Genomic DNA, 13,178 nt, shown 5'->3' on the forward strand with positions numbered 1-13,178 from the left:
CATATACAACATTAGACTGAAACCACAACAGAAAGGCATCTCCTCTTTCACTTTTTTTTTTTTCATAACTCTTATACAAAACCTCAAAAAGAAGTATGTCTGTCAGAATAGTTAGGGAATCAATGAATCATCTAACTTCGCCTTTATTTTTTTGGTTCTTTTATTCCCATGATTTGCCTATATAAGCACATGTATTCTCATATATATATTATCAGATCTCCACACACAGATCGACATTAAAAAAAAAAACAAATAACAAAGAACACAACCTATCTATTCAAATTCTCACTCGAAAAGTTGGAGCTTGTTGTTTTTTGTAATGGACTATAGATTGTCAATGGAGTCCTCAGAAACCCTAAGGTATATATAAATTAGTGTAAATTCTTGTTTCTTAATTTCAATATAATTATGTCACCACTTGTCTACGTAACGTGCGTTTCGTTACGTACCACCAATATCCAATGAGAATATGTGCATGTATGCAAAGGGCTCTTTGGAACATGAACAATTCATAATGTTAACTAGCTAGTAAAATTTGAAATCAACTTATTTAGTTAGAAATTTTACCTAAGATTAATTCTAATAATGAAATCATTTATGATTGGATATATACATACAGGAACAAGTGTGGAGGGTGTTATAGGCAATTCAACAAGAAGGAACACTTAGTGGAACACATGAGGATCTCTTATCATTCGGTTCATGAACCTATTTGTGGCATTTGTAACAAGCATTGCCGGTCTTTTGACTCCCTCCGTGAACATCTCATTGGTATATCATAAGAAACGTATTGAGCGTCTAATTTAATTATAACATCGTATTTAATTTCCTTTTTCACATTACATTTTGGATTATATTGTATGTATAGGGCCATTGCCGAAACCAGACTGTAAGAACATTTTCAGCATCCGTGGCTGCAGATTCTGTCTTACGATCCTCGAAAGCCCCAACGCTCGTAGGATCCATCAAGAGAGATGCCAGTTCTCAAACGTTAATTCAGTAATTATAATCTTCCCATAAAATACATGTCTTAATTCTTTCAAACCTGAAAACAAATTTGTGTTTATGTTTATTCTTCCATGTGATAGAATAATTTATAACAATTTTTTTTTAAAAAATATGGTATTTAATTTTCAATTTATAGTATTTTGATGGAACTTTTATCTTTAGTTTATATCTAACTTCTGCATCTAAAATATACCGAAAGAAAACAATATCTTTGTTCAAAAAAAAATAACAACATCTTTACAAAATTACTAATATATATATGGTCTTGTTTAAGAAAAACGCATTAATATTAAACGTACATGCATGCAGACGGTAAAACTAATATTCTTCCGATATATTAGGGATTAACAACTCGTATGGCGGCTTTAGGCCTAAGAGACAACGCTATAATCGACTACACTTCTTCGAGGTCACCTCGTGTGGTCGCTCTCTCATGCAAGATGGTTGGAGGAGGTAGTGACGGATCGCTTGACCTATGTGCAAGGGTTTGTATTACGGATGAGAGTGAAAACGTTGTGTTCCACACTTACGTGAAGCCAACGATGCCCGTAACGAATTATAGGTATCAGACAACAGGGATAAGACCTGAGAATCTACGGGATGCAATGCCATTGAAGCACGCACAGAGAAAGATTCAAGAGTTTCTTTGTAATGGAGAACCAATGTGGAAGATTCGTCCAAGAAATGGGAAAGCAAGGATTCTAGTCGGACATGGACTTGATAACCATCTTGACTCTCTTCAACTTGAATATTCCTCTTCCATGATAAGGTAAATAAAAATACTTTTGCTAGACACATATATGTCTTTCATGATAGAAAAACTTACCACTATATATTTTATATGAATTAAACTTACCACTATATATTTTATATGAATTCATATGAATATATTAGAGTATATAATGTCTTTTTTTTTTTCGTAGAGATACTGCGGAATACCCTCCATTGATGAAATCAAGCAAGCTAAGCAACTCTCTCAAGTACTTAACGCAAGCCTATCTCGGGTAAGTTTTTTGTGTTTGTAATTTCCATAGTTAGCAAGTTAGCATTCTCCATCTCCATATGATATTATAAATTACTGAAAAGGAGTACTAATTGATCATATCGAATAATTCGACTTTCCAATATTCCATGATTATCTTAAATTAATGATTCAACTTGAAGAAATATAGTATATCTACTAAACCATGAATGCATAAATATATTTGTTTGTAAATAATAATAAAAAACCTCGTATGTGATGATATTCGGACGCAACAACTACGAGCTACTAAGCTCGTAAAGGAGGTATCCGATGGATACTTTTGACATCATTATAAGTGTTTTTGATCGACGTATACGACATGCGTATAGCTTAAAAAGTTTCTTAAAAATTCGAATAAAATCAAGCGATGATAATCTTAGGAATATCTCGTCCATATCAAAGTTTGATTTATCTGTCTCTACTCTCTACCTCATATTTTATATCATTGATTCATGCATAACCAAAAGTTTATCCTTACTTTTATAACCAAAACTGAAAAGTCTAGTTTATTTAATTTTTCCTAAAGAAGTCCATGAACTTGAAATCTGAACTATATTCTCAGAACTGTTGCACTTGATGTAAACAAACTTTTTTTATGAATAAATTTTACATTCATTCAAAAAAAAAAATTAGTTTATTACTTTTGTAAATAATAGCTGATTTTTATATAAAAACTAATGAAATACACTATTTTGGCTAGGTTTTAATGGTTAATATTAAAGATTTATGATTTATATTAAATTTTCAGGGCATAGAGGTTTGGTTTTTCCTTTATAGTTAAAATTTTTAAGATCTGAAATAATTACCTTTAATAGTAATTTTCATCTTACTTGACCTTGTAAAGGTATGATATTCATGTGGGTATACAAGATCCTTATGAGGATTGCGTCGCGACCATGAGGCTATACACAAGAATGCGGTATCAGAAACACAGGATCGAGGCTTATCCACTAGCCTCGGACCCGCAGAACCGCAACAACTATGGGGCGTGGAGGCAGAATGAGCTAGAGAGGATGTCTCCGGAGGAATTGCTCGATCTTTCACGTTCAGACTACTACTGCTGGTGCTTGGACTCGGTTTCTTGAAGCATTAAAGTTATTTATGGTGCTTGATCATCTACGAAAATAAAATGGATGCAAGGATATACAAAATCGAATAAAAATGGTCTTGATTAGTGATTATGTTGGTAATTAATGAGATAGAAATGATCGCATTTGTACGCCTTTTTAAAGTAATACTAATTGGTAAACTTCTTTGTTTCCTATATGTCAATATGTGTTTGGTCACTTTATATCTTGGTGGTTTAATCTTAAAGTAGTACATACTTTTGAGATTAGTTGGCACTACTCCTCATTTTCATATAAAATAATTATGTAGCTTAACATTAACCTTTTTACTTTGAGATTAGTTGCCAAATTTTTTTTTTTTTTTTGACAGTCAAATTGTTTTGCCACATACTTTTACATCAGAGGTTTGCGATAAATATTTAGGTAACACTAGATGCAAGACTGCAAAATCATCAAAGTTTGCATTCTTGTATCATCGTTATTACATGTATTCAGTTACATATTCACTCATGCTTGGTTTATTTATCTTAAATGTAAGCATCTAACGACAAATTGTGTTCGCACTAAATCAAAAATTCAATGAGAAGATGTCATCATATTGCTTTTCTTAGATCTATGATAACTATATAAGTGATGTAAACGAGCATCCACACCATCTTTTACAAGATGGAATATCGTCCAGTCCACCATAAAATTTAAAAGTTTCTTTTAAAAATCAGAAACTGGACACTCCACATCGTTTAGACTTTAGAGAGTTTAGGGTCAAGGATATAGTTTCAAGAGTCAAGGAAATGAGAATCTTTCTCTCGAGCTTGCGCTTTTTTTTAGTTTAGATGGACCGGAGTGCACAGAGAGCATAACCGGAGGCCAAGGAGCAGAAGGCGAATGCGACAAAGGAGACGTAAGACAGTGCGACAGATGCTCTAGCTAAGTCTGGGAACTTGTCTGCTCCCCAGTTTGATTGCCAATCGTCTACACGGATCGAAGCTGAAGTTGAAGCCGATGCAAGAAGATATGCTAGCATCTGGCATCATCGAAATATCACTTTAAACTCTTAAGAATGTAACGGGAATAGAGTTGAGTTCAAATTCAAGGGATTATAAGCCTGGACGAAATAAACTTTAATGGATCACTAGAGCGGTAACATCAATGATATGTCACTAAACAGAGACAAATACTGAAGTATGCACATGAATCAGATAAGATTAGTTCACATGATGAAACTAATTATATCTTTGGTTATATACTTTAAGACTTCAAGCATCTTGAGGTGTTTCATTCTTTCAAATAACACAGTGTCTTTGGTAAAGTTCTTAAGAAAGGTAAAAGGTAAGGTTAGGTAACCCATAAGATAATTGACAAGGATGAAGTCTATCAGTATTCAGAAAAGACCAATGAGACTTACTAATAAAAAAATCCAGTCTCACCTTCTCGCTAGTTCTATAGCATCAAGTTTCAGACATTGGCTAAGCATTTGATTGATTACAAGTACAGAGTTTTCCAAACAAAGAGAGGCAGAAAGGAACATACTTGATCAAGACCAAATTCCAAGAAATGCCGCAGGTTATGTCGGGATCTCCGGATGCTAGTAGATAACAGGAATACAAGATCACATATCATAAAACCTGAGTAGACAAAACCAATCACATTCGCAGCCAAACAGAACCTGCAACCAAAAATGCAGAAAAACACACAAGAATAAATCAACTCTAGGAAACATTTACAGGAAAGTTTAGCAGTTTTAAAGGTAAAGCAAAGAGAAACTGTTATAACTAGACCAAGTCATTAGATAACCACATTAGCTCTAAACGACTTACGTGGCTAATTTCATCAGAAAGCTTCAAAATTTCAAACAGAGCAAACCAAATCAGAATAATCTAGCCAAATATTTTTGACCTCAAATAAAAATCAAAACCTAAACTTAGTCTCGTCAGCAACTTCAAATTTCACACAGTAATTTGACCAGTGAGAGCAAATTCATCTAGCAAGAAACATATTGAGCTCAGACGAGAACCAAACCTAAACTTAGATTTAAAGGTACTAATAACATATCACAATCTAGGACATGGACATCAATGGCTAATCAAGCCAAATATACTTGACACTTAGTGACTAAACCAACTCAGAGTCATCTAGCCAAATATACTTGACACTCCGATAAAAATCAAACCTTGGAAAACTTTATTAGCAATTTCAAATTTCACAGAACCAAATCTAAACTTAGTCTTAGGAGCTAGGTAACTATTTAAAAGCTAGTGCTCCTTGAAAACATCTTCAGATACTAAAAAGTTTGAAACTTTTTAACCTGAACTCTTTGTAGTTGTAGAAAGAATCACGAGCCCATCCTTTATCTCTATCAGCAACCATAACTGAAAACGAAACGAGACACGAAACAAAAGCAGTAACCCTAAACCCAAGCAAAGCTTTCCTAATCAAACTCGCCCATTTCGATTCACGCGGAGTAGAGAAGCTCGGCGGCGGCCTCAGCTGTCTCCTACTCTCACCAATCTTCAGGTCATCCTCAACGAGATCTCCGTTCGTAACCATAAAAGGAGTCTCTGTCTTAGTCGCGACGGAAGCTAAGGAAGGAGTGGGAACAATCGTGTGAGGCGAAGATCCATGGCTATCGGGGATTGAAGACACGGTGGGCGAATCAGGAGGTGAGTCAACCGTTGTTTGTGGTAATGAGTGAAGCGATGATCTTGAAGACATCTCTACGAGGTTGAGTGGTGAACGAGATTGAACCGGAGGTTTTGTAGATTGAGAAGACTTGTGTTGTTGTTGTTGCTTCTTCTTCTTCTTCTTCTTCTCTTCTTCGTCCATTTTCGTAGATATTTTGTGGGTTTGTTATTAAATAAATAAATTATTTTTTAATTTTGTCTGACAGCGGAAGTGATGAAGTAAGCTCTTGCAACTGTCTCTGCTCTCTTCTGGTCAATGGGGGAATCAATTGGGGAAGAAGACGAGAGAGTGAGTGACTTTAAAATACAGGTGTTTACAGAAAGGGACTTAGCTTTATTCTTTTCTTTGTCTTTTAACCCTAAACTATTGTTTAAATATAAACTAATTATCATTGTCCAATTGGGCTTGGTTATTTACGGTTTATATGTTCATTCTTTCTTACCCGGTTTAAATATGGAAATCGTATCTAATTGGAAAATATGTAAATATGAAAAAATAAAATATGGAAATCGTATCTAACCCTAGCTATCGACCAATATGCCTAATATATCTCCAATTCATTCTTCTTCATCATCTTTTTTTTTCACAAAGCCGATTAACAAAAAAAAAAAATCACCATGCGATATTTACCTTATCTACTTTTTGTTTAGGAACATCTCTTTAATTTGGTAGCTGTAAGAATCTTATGTATTGTGTGTTGTTGTTGTTGTTGTTATATCTTAATTCAACCAATCTTGTCTATTATTTTCGAAATACTATACCCATTGTTTAGTCGTTTCTTGCGTTTTCATACATGTTTACTTTATTTCTATGGGATTTTGCATAACGCATGACAAGTATCTAACAACATCCTCTGTTTTGACGAATAAAAAGTTACCAAATTACACCCATCAAAGATGGAGTTATAGGTGAGTATCTGAACAAGATTGTATATGCTTTTTCTTAACTGTGGCTAGCTTAAAAAGTTATTCTCAAGATTGTTTCTACAGTTGGTATTATGGTATTGTTTCTGCAGGTTGTTCTTCTGTAAAACTATGTCCCTCTCAAAATACTTAGAATTGTGTGTATGCAGTTTGTTTTTGCAAATTTATTTTGAGAGGATACAATTCTATCTTGATTCAAGCTAGATTCAACCTTATAGCTCAATCCTTTTATGGATAAATTAATTTGCAGACGTCGTTAGTGATTGAAGAAAATCGAGCTATTTAACTATCTTGACACTTGATCATGTGTGGCTAAGCTCTGAGTCCTGCACAATAGCTTTTCTCTGTTTTCAACTCTGTTTCAGTGATTCTCTGTGCTGAAAATTATAATCTACTAATAGTAACAATAGAAGGTATTGAATACCAATGTTTGCAAGCTTCACACTCATATAATCGTCAAAGAAACGAAACAGATGAAAGGGAAATGGTACAGGTGACTCGTCATACGACTATTATGTCTCGTCTTCGGATGATTCGTTCCCTTCCATTATGTCTGCAGCAGGTTCCCACTCCTCTTGACCTCTATCTCCTGATGGCTCCATAAGTTTCCACACTTCCATTATATTTCCACCTAGCTTTGCCTTGAGTTTGAACAGTGCAGCTAACCAGTTTTCTCGACCTTTACCAGCTAAAAACGACCCTAGCAGTCTAAGGGCCAAAGGAAGAAAGCCTGCGAGATGGACAGCACGAACTGCAAGCTGTTCGAAATCAGAAGGTGGATAAGACTGATTGAAAGCAAATTGAGAGAAGAGTTGAAGAGCTTCATCATATCTTAGAGATCTGACTTCATACACATGCTTCACTCCAGCGTCAACAAGCAAATTCTTGTTCTGGCTAATAAGAATGGCTCTGCTTCCTGGAGCAAACCAGTTAGCGTATTCAATGATCCACTTCCCTTGTTCGATGCTGTTCACATCATCAGCGATAAGGAGAACTTTCCGGTGTTTACGCCTTGCTTTGGCAATTTCATGCCAGTCGTGATCTGAACACGTTACTACCGTTGGATCTTCTTCCCCTTCGAACTTAAGAACCTTGTCTTCAATGTTTTCAACATTATCTAGGAAAACACATGTCTGAAATTTGACAAAGATCTCGGCATAAATGTACCTTGCAAGTGTTGTCTTCCCAACACCACCACTGCCCCAAATGCCAATGGTACGAACCACTTTGTCAACTTCTAAATCCAACAAGTCATAAACCACTTTCATGTGACGATCCATTGCAACAAGGCCATCTAAACCGTTTGATGTGGAGTAGAGAGAGACAAGAGATATGTCATGAGCAATTTTTTTGAACCAATCTAACAGCCCCATACCTGCAGGATTCTGAGAAAACTGATACTCGGCTGCAATGTTGGTCAATTTGGTAAGTGCACGTCTCCAACTTGGAGCCTTCTCTGGATATTGTTGGCATATTTCCTCCGCATTACAAGAGTTATCCGTAAAAAAAATGGGTATGACAATGAGTGAACCTTTTTCTTGGAATTCGAGTATTACTATGAGCTCCTCTAGGAACCCGATGGTACAAGGTTTCGTCCCAGACGTCATAACGACCGCGACTCTCGCCTCTTCCAAAGCCTTGACTGTCCGTTGACTAATTGGTCCGAATCTCGTCTCCAAGCATCTGTAGGATAAAAAAGTTTTAATGCCATATGTAATCAAAATGTTTTGAAAATATCCATGCCTAGTCTGGCAGCAGAAACTCAGGAAGACATCCACCTCCCTTCCAAGCAACAAAAAAGAAGTAGAAGATGAAGAAGAAGACATTTGGTTTGGTTCCAAGTTCCAACAACAACAAAGAAGAAAAACTAATGCTGCTGGTATGAATACTAACTCCCGGATTCAATACCAATTAAAAAACTACAGTTGTGAAACAACATTACAACCAAACAAACCACTTAAAAAACACTAAACACTACTAGTGCGAAACAAACAAGTCAAAGAAAGACAAAAACTTTACTTAGAAATATTCAAATAAAACAAAACAGTGATTGATTTCAAAGTTTTAAATAATTTTCTATCAAACTGACAGCATAAAAAGTGGCATTTGGTTCTTTATATATATATATATATATATATATATATATTTTTGGCCGAACTGATACATACTCCGGGATAAAAAGACATAACAAAAACAAAGACTCACCGCTCCAAGACACGATCCACTAGCTTGAGAGATAAAAAAATTCTAAAATACCTGAAAGTGAAGACCTGGCCAAAGGGAAATCAAAAGCAAGCGATAATGGAAAGAGACTTGATTTCAGCTGCTTCTTCTGTATCGATGCCTTTATGTGTCTTCCCATCAAGTGCTCTGCAATCCAATAAGTAAAGTGAGTTCAAGGGTCCTAATTCTACTGTAGCCATCTCCATCACCAACCTTCGTCCAGACTCGAACGGTAAGAGAGAGAACTATATTCTAGCAAAACACGCTGAAACTAAATATGTGTTTAAACAAGTCTTGCTTTTTTCTTTCCGTTTGAAATCCCATGATGTGTTAAAACAGAGCATCGAAACTTAAAGAAAAGATTTTTGAGCCTCTTCTTAACCAAGTTTTTCCGACAATGGCTTCCTCATCTGCATCTCGTGCATCCAACTATGATGTCTTCCTCAGTTTCCGAGGAGAAGACACCCGACATTCTATCGTTAGCCATTTGTACGCAGCTCTTGCTAGCAGAGGAATTGCTACCTTTAAAGACGACAAAAGGCTTGAGCTAGGCGATCACATCTCTGAGGAACTCCACAGAGCAATTGAAGGTTCGGATTTCGTTGTCGTGGTTCTCTCAGAGAACTACCCTACTTCAAGGTGGTGCTTAATGGAGCTCCAAATGATAATGAAGCTTCAGGTGGAAGGAAGAATTGGTGTCTTTCCCGTCTTCTATAGAGTAGACCCCTCTGACGTGAGGCACCAGCAAGGAAGTTTCGATCTAGAAGGGTACGAACGTGATCCACAAATGGCAGATAAGGTTCCCAAGTGGAGAGAAGCTCTTAAAATGATAGCCGATCTTTCAGGCGTGGCATCTGGACAGTGGTATGTATGTTTCCTCAAAGAAACCTGAATCTTATAGTATGCATAACCAGCTTCGGAGAAAGTTAATTATACTTGTGTTCTTTTTCGATTTCAGTATTGATGAGGCAACTATGGTTCGAAAAATTGTCGAAGATATTTCAAAGCGCAAGGCGATGATGCAAAAGATAGACTTCAGAAATATTGTTGGGGTAGATACTCACATGGAAGGTCTCAAGTCTCTCTTGAAGATGGACTCCGATAATGATGAGGTTCGTATGATTGGAATATGGGGAATGGGAGGCATTGGCAAAACCACCATCGCCAAGTGTCTCTATGACCAGCTCTCATCTCATTTTACAACCAGGTATTTTACAGAAGACATCAAGGGTATCTATAAAGACCTTGATCTACTGCATTTGCAAAACAAACTTCTCTACAATACCCTTGGTGATGATATTACGCCGTGGAGCGTGGAAGCTGGGCGCGAGGTTATAGCGGCAAGACTGGGAAACCACAAGGTTCTTCTTGTGCTAGATGGTGTGGATAATTTGGTGCAGATCCATGCTCTGGCAAAAGAGACACGATGGTTTGGTCATGGGAGCCGAATCATCATAACCACCCGAGACAGGGGCTTACTCAATAGTTGTGGAGTGAAAGCCATTTATGAGGGTAAGTGTTTAGACGATATGGATTCCCTGCAGATGTTTAAACAGATTGCTTTTGAAGGAGGTAGTCCTTCTTCAGTTGAATTTGACCATCTCACACACCGAGCAGCTCAGCTTGCTCACGGGCTTCCTTCCGCAATTCAAGCGTATGCCTTATTTCTCCGTGGAAGGGCCAACTCTCCTGAGGAATGGGAAGAAGCAGTATGTGGACTTGAATGTACTCCTGACGAGAATATAACAGAAATCTTGAAAATTAGCTACGAAGGCTTAGCAAAAGCACATCAGAATGCTTTTCTTCATGTTGCATGCCTCTTTAATGGAGACACTTTCAGGCGAGTCACTTCACTACTTGCTATTGGCACACTTGAAAGTAACTTGTGGATGAGAGTTTTAGCAGAGAAATCTCTCATTGATATAACAAGTAATGGATTTGTAGTCCTGCATAAGTTGGTTGAACAGATGGGAAGGGAAATTATGCTTGACAGTGGAAAATTCATCGGGGATCCTGAGAAAATTCATGACACACTCGATTACCGAGAAGTAAGTATCTACTTAATCTTTGATACTCGTCTTGTCATCCTGCTAATGTGTTTATGTTTCTATTTACGCCAGCTGGCTTAACTAGTTTCTATCAACAGGGAATAGGCCAAACTGAAAGCATCTCCCTACACACATGTGAAATGACAAGTGCATTTTCGATGGAGACCGGTGTTTTTGGTAAAATGTATAAACTTAGGTTTGTCAAGGTTTACAAGCATGTTGACAACGGAGAATCGAGGCTGCAGGTGATTCCTGGCGATCATTACCCTTCCATGAACTGTAGTTTACTCCACTGGGATGCATTTCCATTGAGCACATTGCCTCTCAACTTTAATACATTTGGTCTTGTGGAACTCAATCTGCGTCACAGCAACCTAGAAACACTTTGGAGTGGAGCACTGGTAACCTTGCCTATGATTTTGACTATGTGTTAATGTTTTTGCTATAGCAACTTGCAAAATCCAACTATTCTCTGTTGTATGTTCCTCAGAAGTTCAGTAATTTGAAAAAACTGGATGTGACGGGATCTAAGAATCTCAAAGAACTTCCAGATCTTTCAATGTGCCAGAAGCTTGACGAGTTGATGCTAGAAAAATGCAAGCGACTAAAAGGAATTGCAGAGTCGATTGGAGAAAGATCTACCCTAAGCACGCTTACTCTATCATACTACGGTGGGCCTAAGAGTCCCTTGGGTGTTGTTATAGGGAATGTGTCTCAGATGCAACGTATTACACTGGAGTTCCCAATTGGAAGAGTGGAAATGCAACTTATGAATATATCGATCACGGGAGACATTAAATTTCGTGTTTTTGCAGATTGTGAAGGATATGCTGAATACTTCTCCTTTAGTTCTGAGCAAAAGATCCATGGTACAAAGACAGTAAGTGTCCACCAAGCTCCTCGACTCACCTCCGTGTTCAACAAATCTACTTCGCTCAATATCAGGAGGTTCAGCTACAAAGAGAACAGGCAACCTGTCACCACCTTTCAGAGTTTTCCACATATACCTGGCCTGGAAGAGCTAAAGCTAGTCAACTTAAATATCCTAAAGCTGTCAGATGGGATTGGTCACTTTGAATTCTTAGAAAGATTGGATTTCAGCGGAAATGATATTGAGAGGTTACCAGAAGATATGAATAAACTTTCCCGGTTGAAAACTCTCTGTCTTCGAAACTGCAGCAAACTTAAGGAATTGCCCGAGCTAACTCAGGTGCAGTCACTCACTCTTTCCAACTGTAGGAGCCTCAGATCGTTGGTGAAACCCTCTGATGCAAGTCAAGATCCGGGCATATACTGTTTGCTTGAGCTTTGCCTTGACAACTGCAAGAATGTGATGTCACTGTCCGATCAGCTTAGTCACTTCACGAAGTTGACATATTTAGATCTGAGCAGCCATGACTTTAAGACACTGCCAGCAAGCATCAGAGATCTTACCTCATTGGTAACTATCTGCCTCAATAACTGCAAGAAACTCAAATCACTGGAAGAACTTCCACCGAGCCTTCAGTTTCTCGATGCAGAGGGTTGTGATTCTCTTGACGCTGATGCTTTAGAACATTTTAAAGGAAGGCTAAATGAATATTCTGGTCTTGACCCATCTCTCATTCTCTCTAGTATTGTCTATTTAGTCTCTACATCACCTTCCTTCTTTTTTAGGTACCAGCACGGCCGCAGGTTGCCAGCTTCCAAGAAACTGAGATGCTGAGTTACGAACGCCAAGGCAGTAAGAGTCGTCTGCCCAAGTTCCTATGCTGCTCACATTTCTAGTTATTCCTACACACTACTCTTGATGATTCTTCTTTTCAATTTGATCCCGTGGGAACAGCTAGGTTTATGAGTTTGTAAAATATCTGTATGAAGAGATTTTTCACCATATTGATACCCATGTCAAGCTAGATATGCCTGAAGGACCATGTAGAGGTGTCTATAACCGCAATGTAACACAAGAAGTTCTTAATAAACAAAGTTTCCAGATATTAGTAACACTAGCTTCTCTCAAGATTTATCAGATATGTGTTCAAGCTATGTTACTAACTTTTCATAAGAGCAGTCTACTCAACCATTCCTAACATCTATTTTTCTAACAAGTCGAGATTTTTCTGATAACTACCAAGAATGGAAAAGAAAAAAAGAGAGTTGAAAACAATTACCTCCTTAGAGAGTCAATGTGGTCCATTTCTGATTTCTCACTACGCATTTCCTG

General features: G+C 37.3%; 4 protein-coding genes across 7 annotated transcripts; 2 read left to right on the plus strand and 2 right to left on the minus strand.

Moving 5' to 3' along the window:
* LOC104732798 (apoptosis-enhancing nuclease-like) lies at positions 338–3,157 on the plus strand. Its single transcript, XM_010452380.2, has 6 exons — positions 338–360; positions 620–771; positions 869–999; positions 1,350–1,777; positions 1,932–2,012; positions 2,877–3,157. Exons 1-6 carry the CDS (start codon positions 338–340, stop codon positions 3,115–3,117), a joined length of 1,056 nt encoding a protein of 351 aa, XP_010450682.2. The 3' UTR covers positions 3,118–3,157.
* Positions 3,682–6,066, minus strand: LOC104732799 (CASP-like protein 4A1). Its single transcript, XM_010452381.2, has 3 exons — positions 5,405–6,066; positions 4,630–4,765; positions 3,682–4,123 (listed from the first exon to the last, which is right to left on the minus strand). The coding sequence occupies exons 1-3, from the start codon at positions 5,920–5,922 to the stop codon at positions 3,929–3,931; spliced, it is 849 nt and encodes a 282-aa protein (XP_010450683.1). The 5' UTR covers positions 5,923–6,066; the 3' UTR covers positions 3,682–3,928.
* On the minus strand, positions 7,083–9,048 carry LOC104732802 (putative disease resistance protein At4g11170). 2 transcript variants are annotated; one of them, XM_019233370.1, is made up of 2 exons: positions 8,961–9,048; positions 7,083–8,387 (listed from the first exon to the last, which is right to left on the minus strand). In XM_019233370.1, exon 2 carries the CDS (start codon positions 8,309–8,311, stop codon positions 7,217–7,219), a length of 1,095 nt encoding a protein of 364 aa, XP_019088915.1. In that variant the 5' UTR covers positions 8,312–8,387; positions 8,961–9,048; the 3' UTR covers positions 7,083–7,216. The 2 variants fall into 2 exon arrangements, with proteins under 2 accessions (XP_019088915.1, XP_010450687.1); XM_010452385.2 differs by lacking the exon at positions 8,961–9,048 and having other exon boundaries at positions 7,083–8,693.
* LOC104732800 (TMV resistance protein N-like) lies at positions 9,305–12,960 on the plus strand. Of its 3 annotated transcripts, none has more exons than XM_010452384.2 (5): positions 9,305–9,791; positions 9,886–10,975; positions 11,074–11,376; positions 11,466–12,561; positions 12,632–12,960. In XM_010452384.2, the coding sequence occupies exons 1-5, from the start codon at positions 9,325–9,327 to the stop codon at positions 12,670–12,672; spliced, it is 2,997 nt and encodes a 998-aa protein (XP_010450686.1). In that variant the 5' UTR covers positions 9,305–9,324; the 3' UTR covers positions 12,673–12,960. The 3 variants fall into 3 exon arrangements, with proteins under 3 accessions (XP_010450686.1, XP_019088914.1, XP_010450684.1); XM_019233369.1 differs by having other exon boundaries at positions 12,639–12,960; XM_010452382.2 differs by having other exon boundaries at positions 11,466–12,960.

The sequence above is a fragment of the Camelina sativa genome, chromosome 12 (assembly GCF_000633955.1).
Source record: "Camelina sativa cultivar DH55 chromosome 12, Cs, whole genome shotgun sequence".
Taxonomy (NCBI): domain Eukaryota; kingdom Viridiplantae; phylum Streptophyta; class Magnoliopsida; order Brassicales; family Brassicaceae; genus Camelina; species Camelina sativa.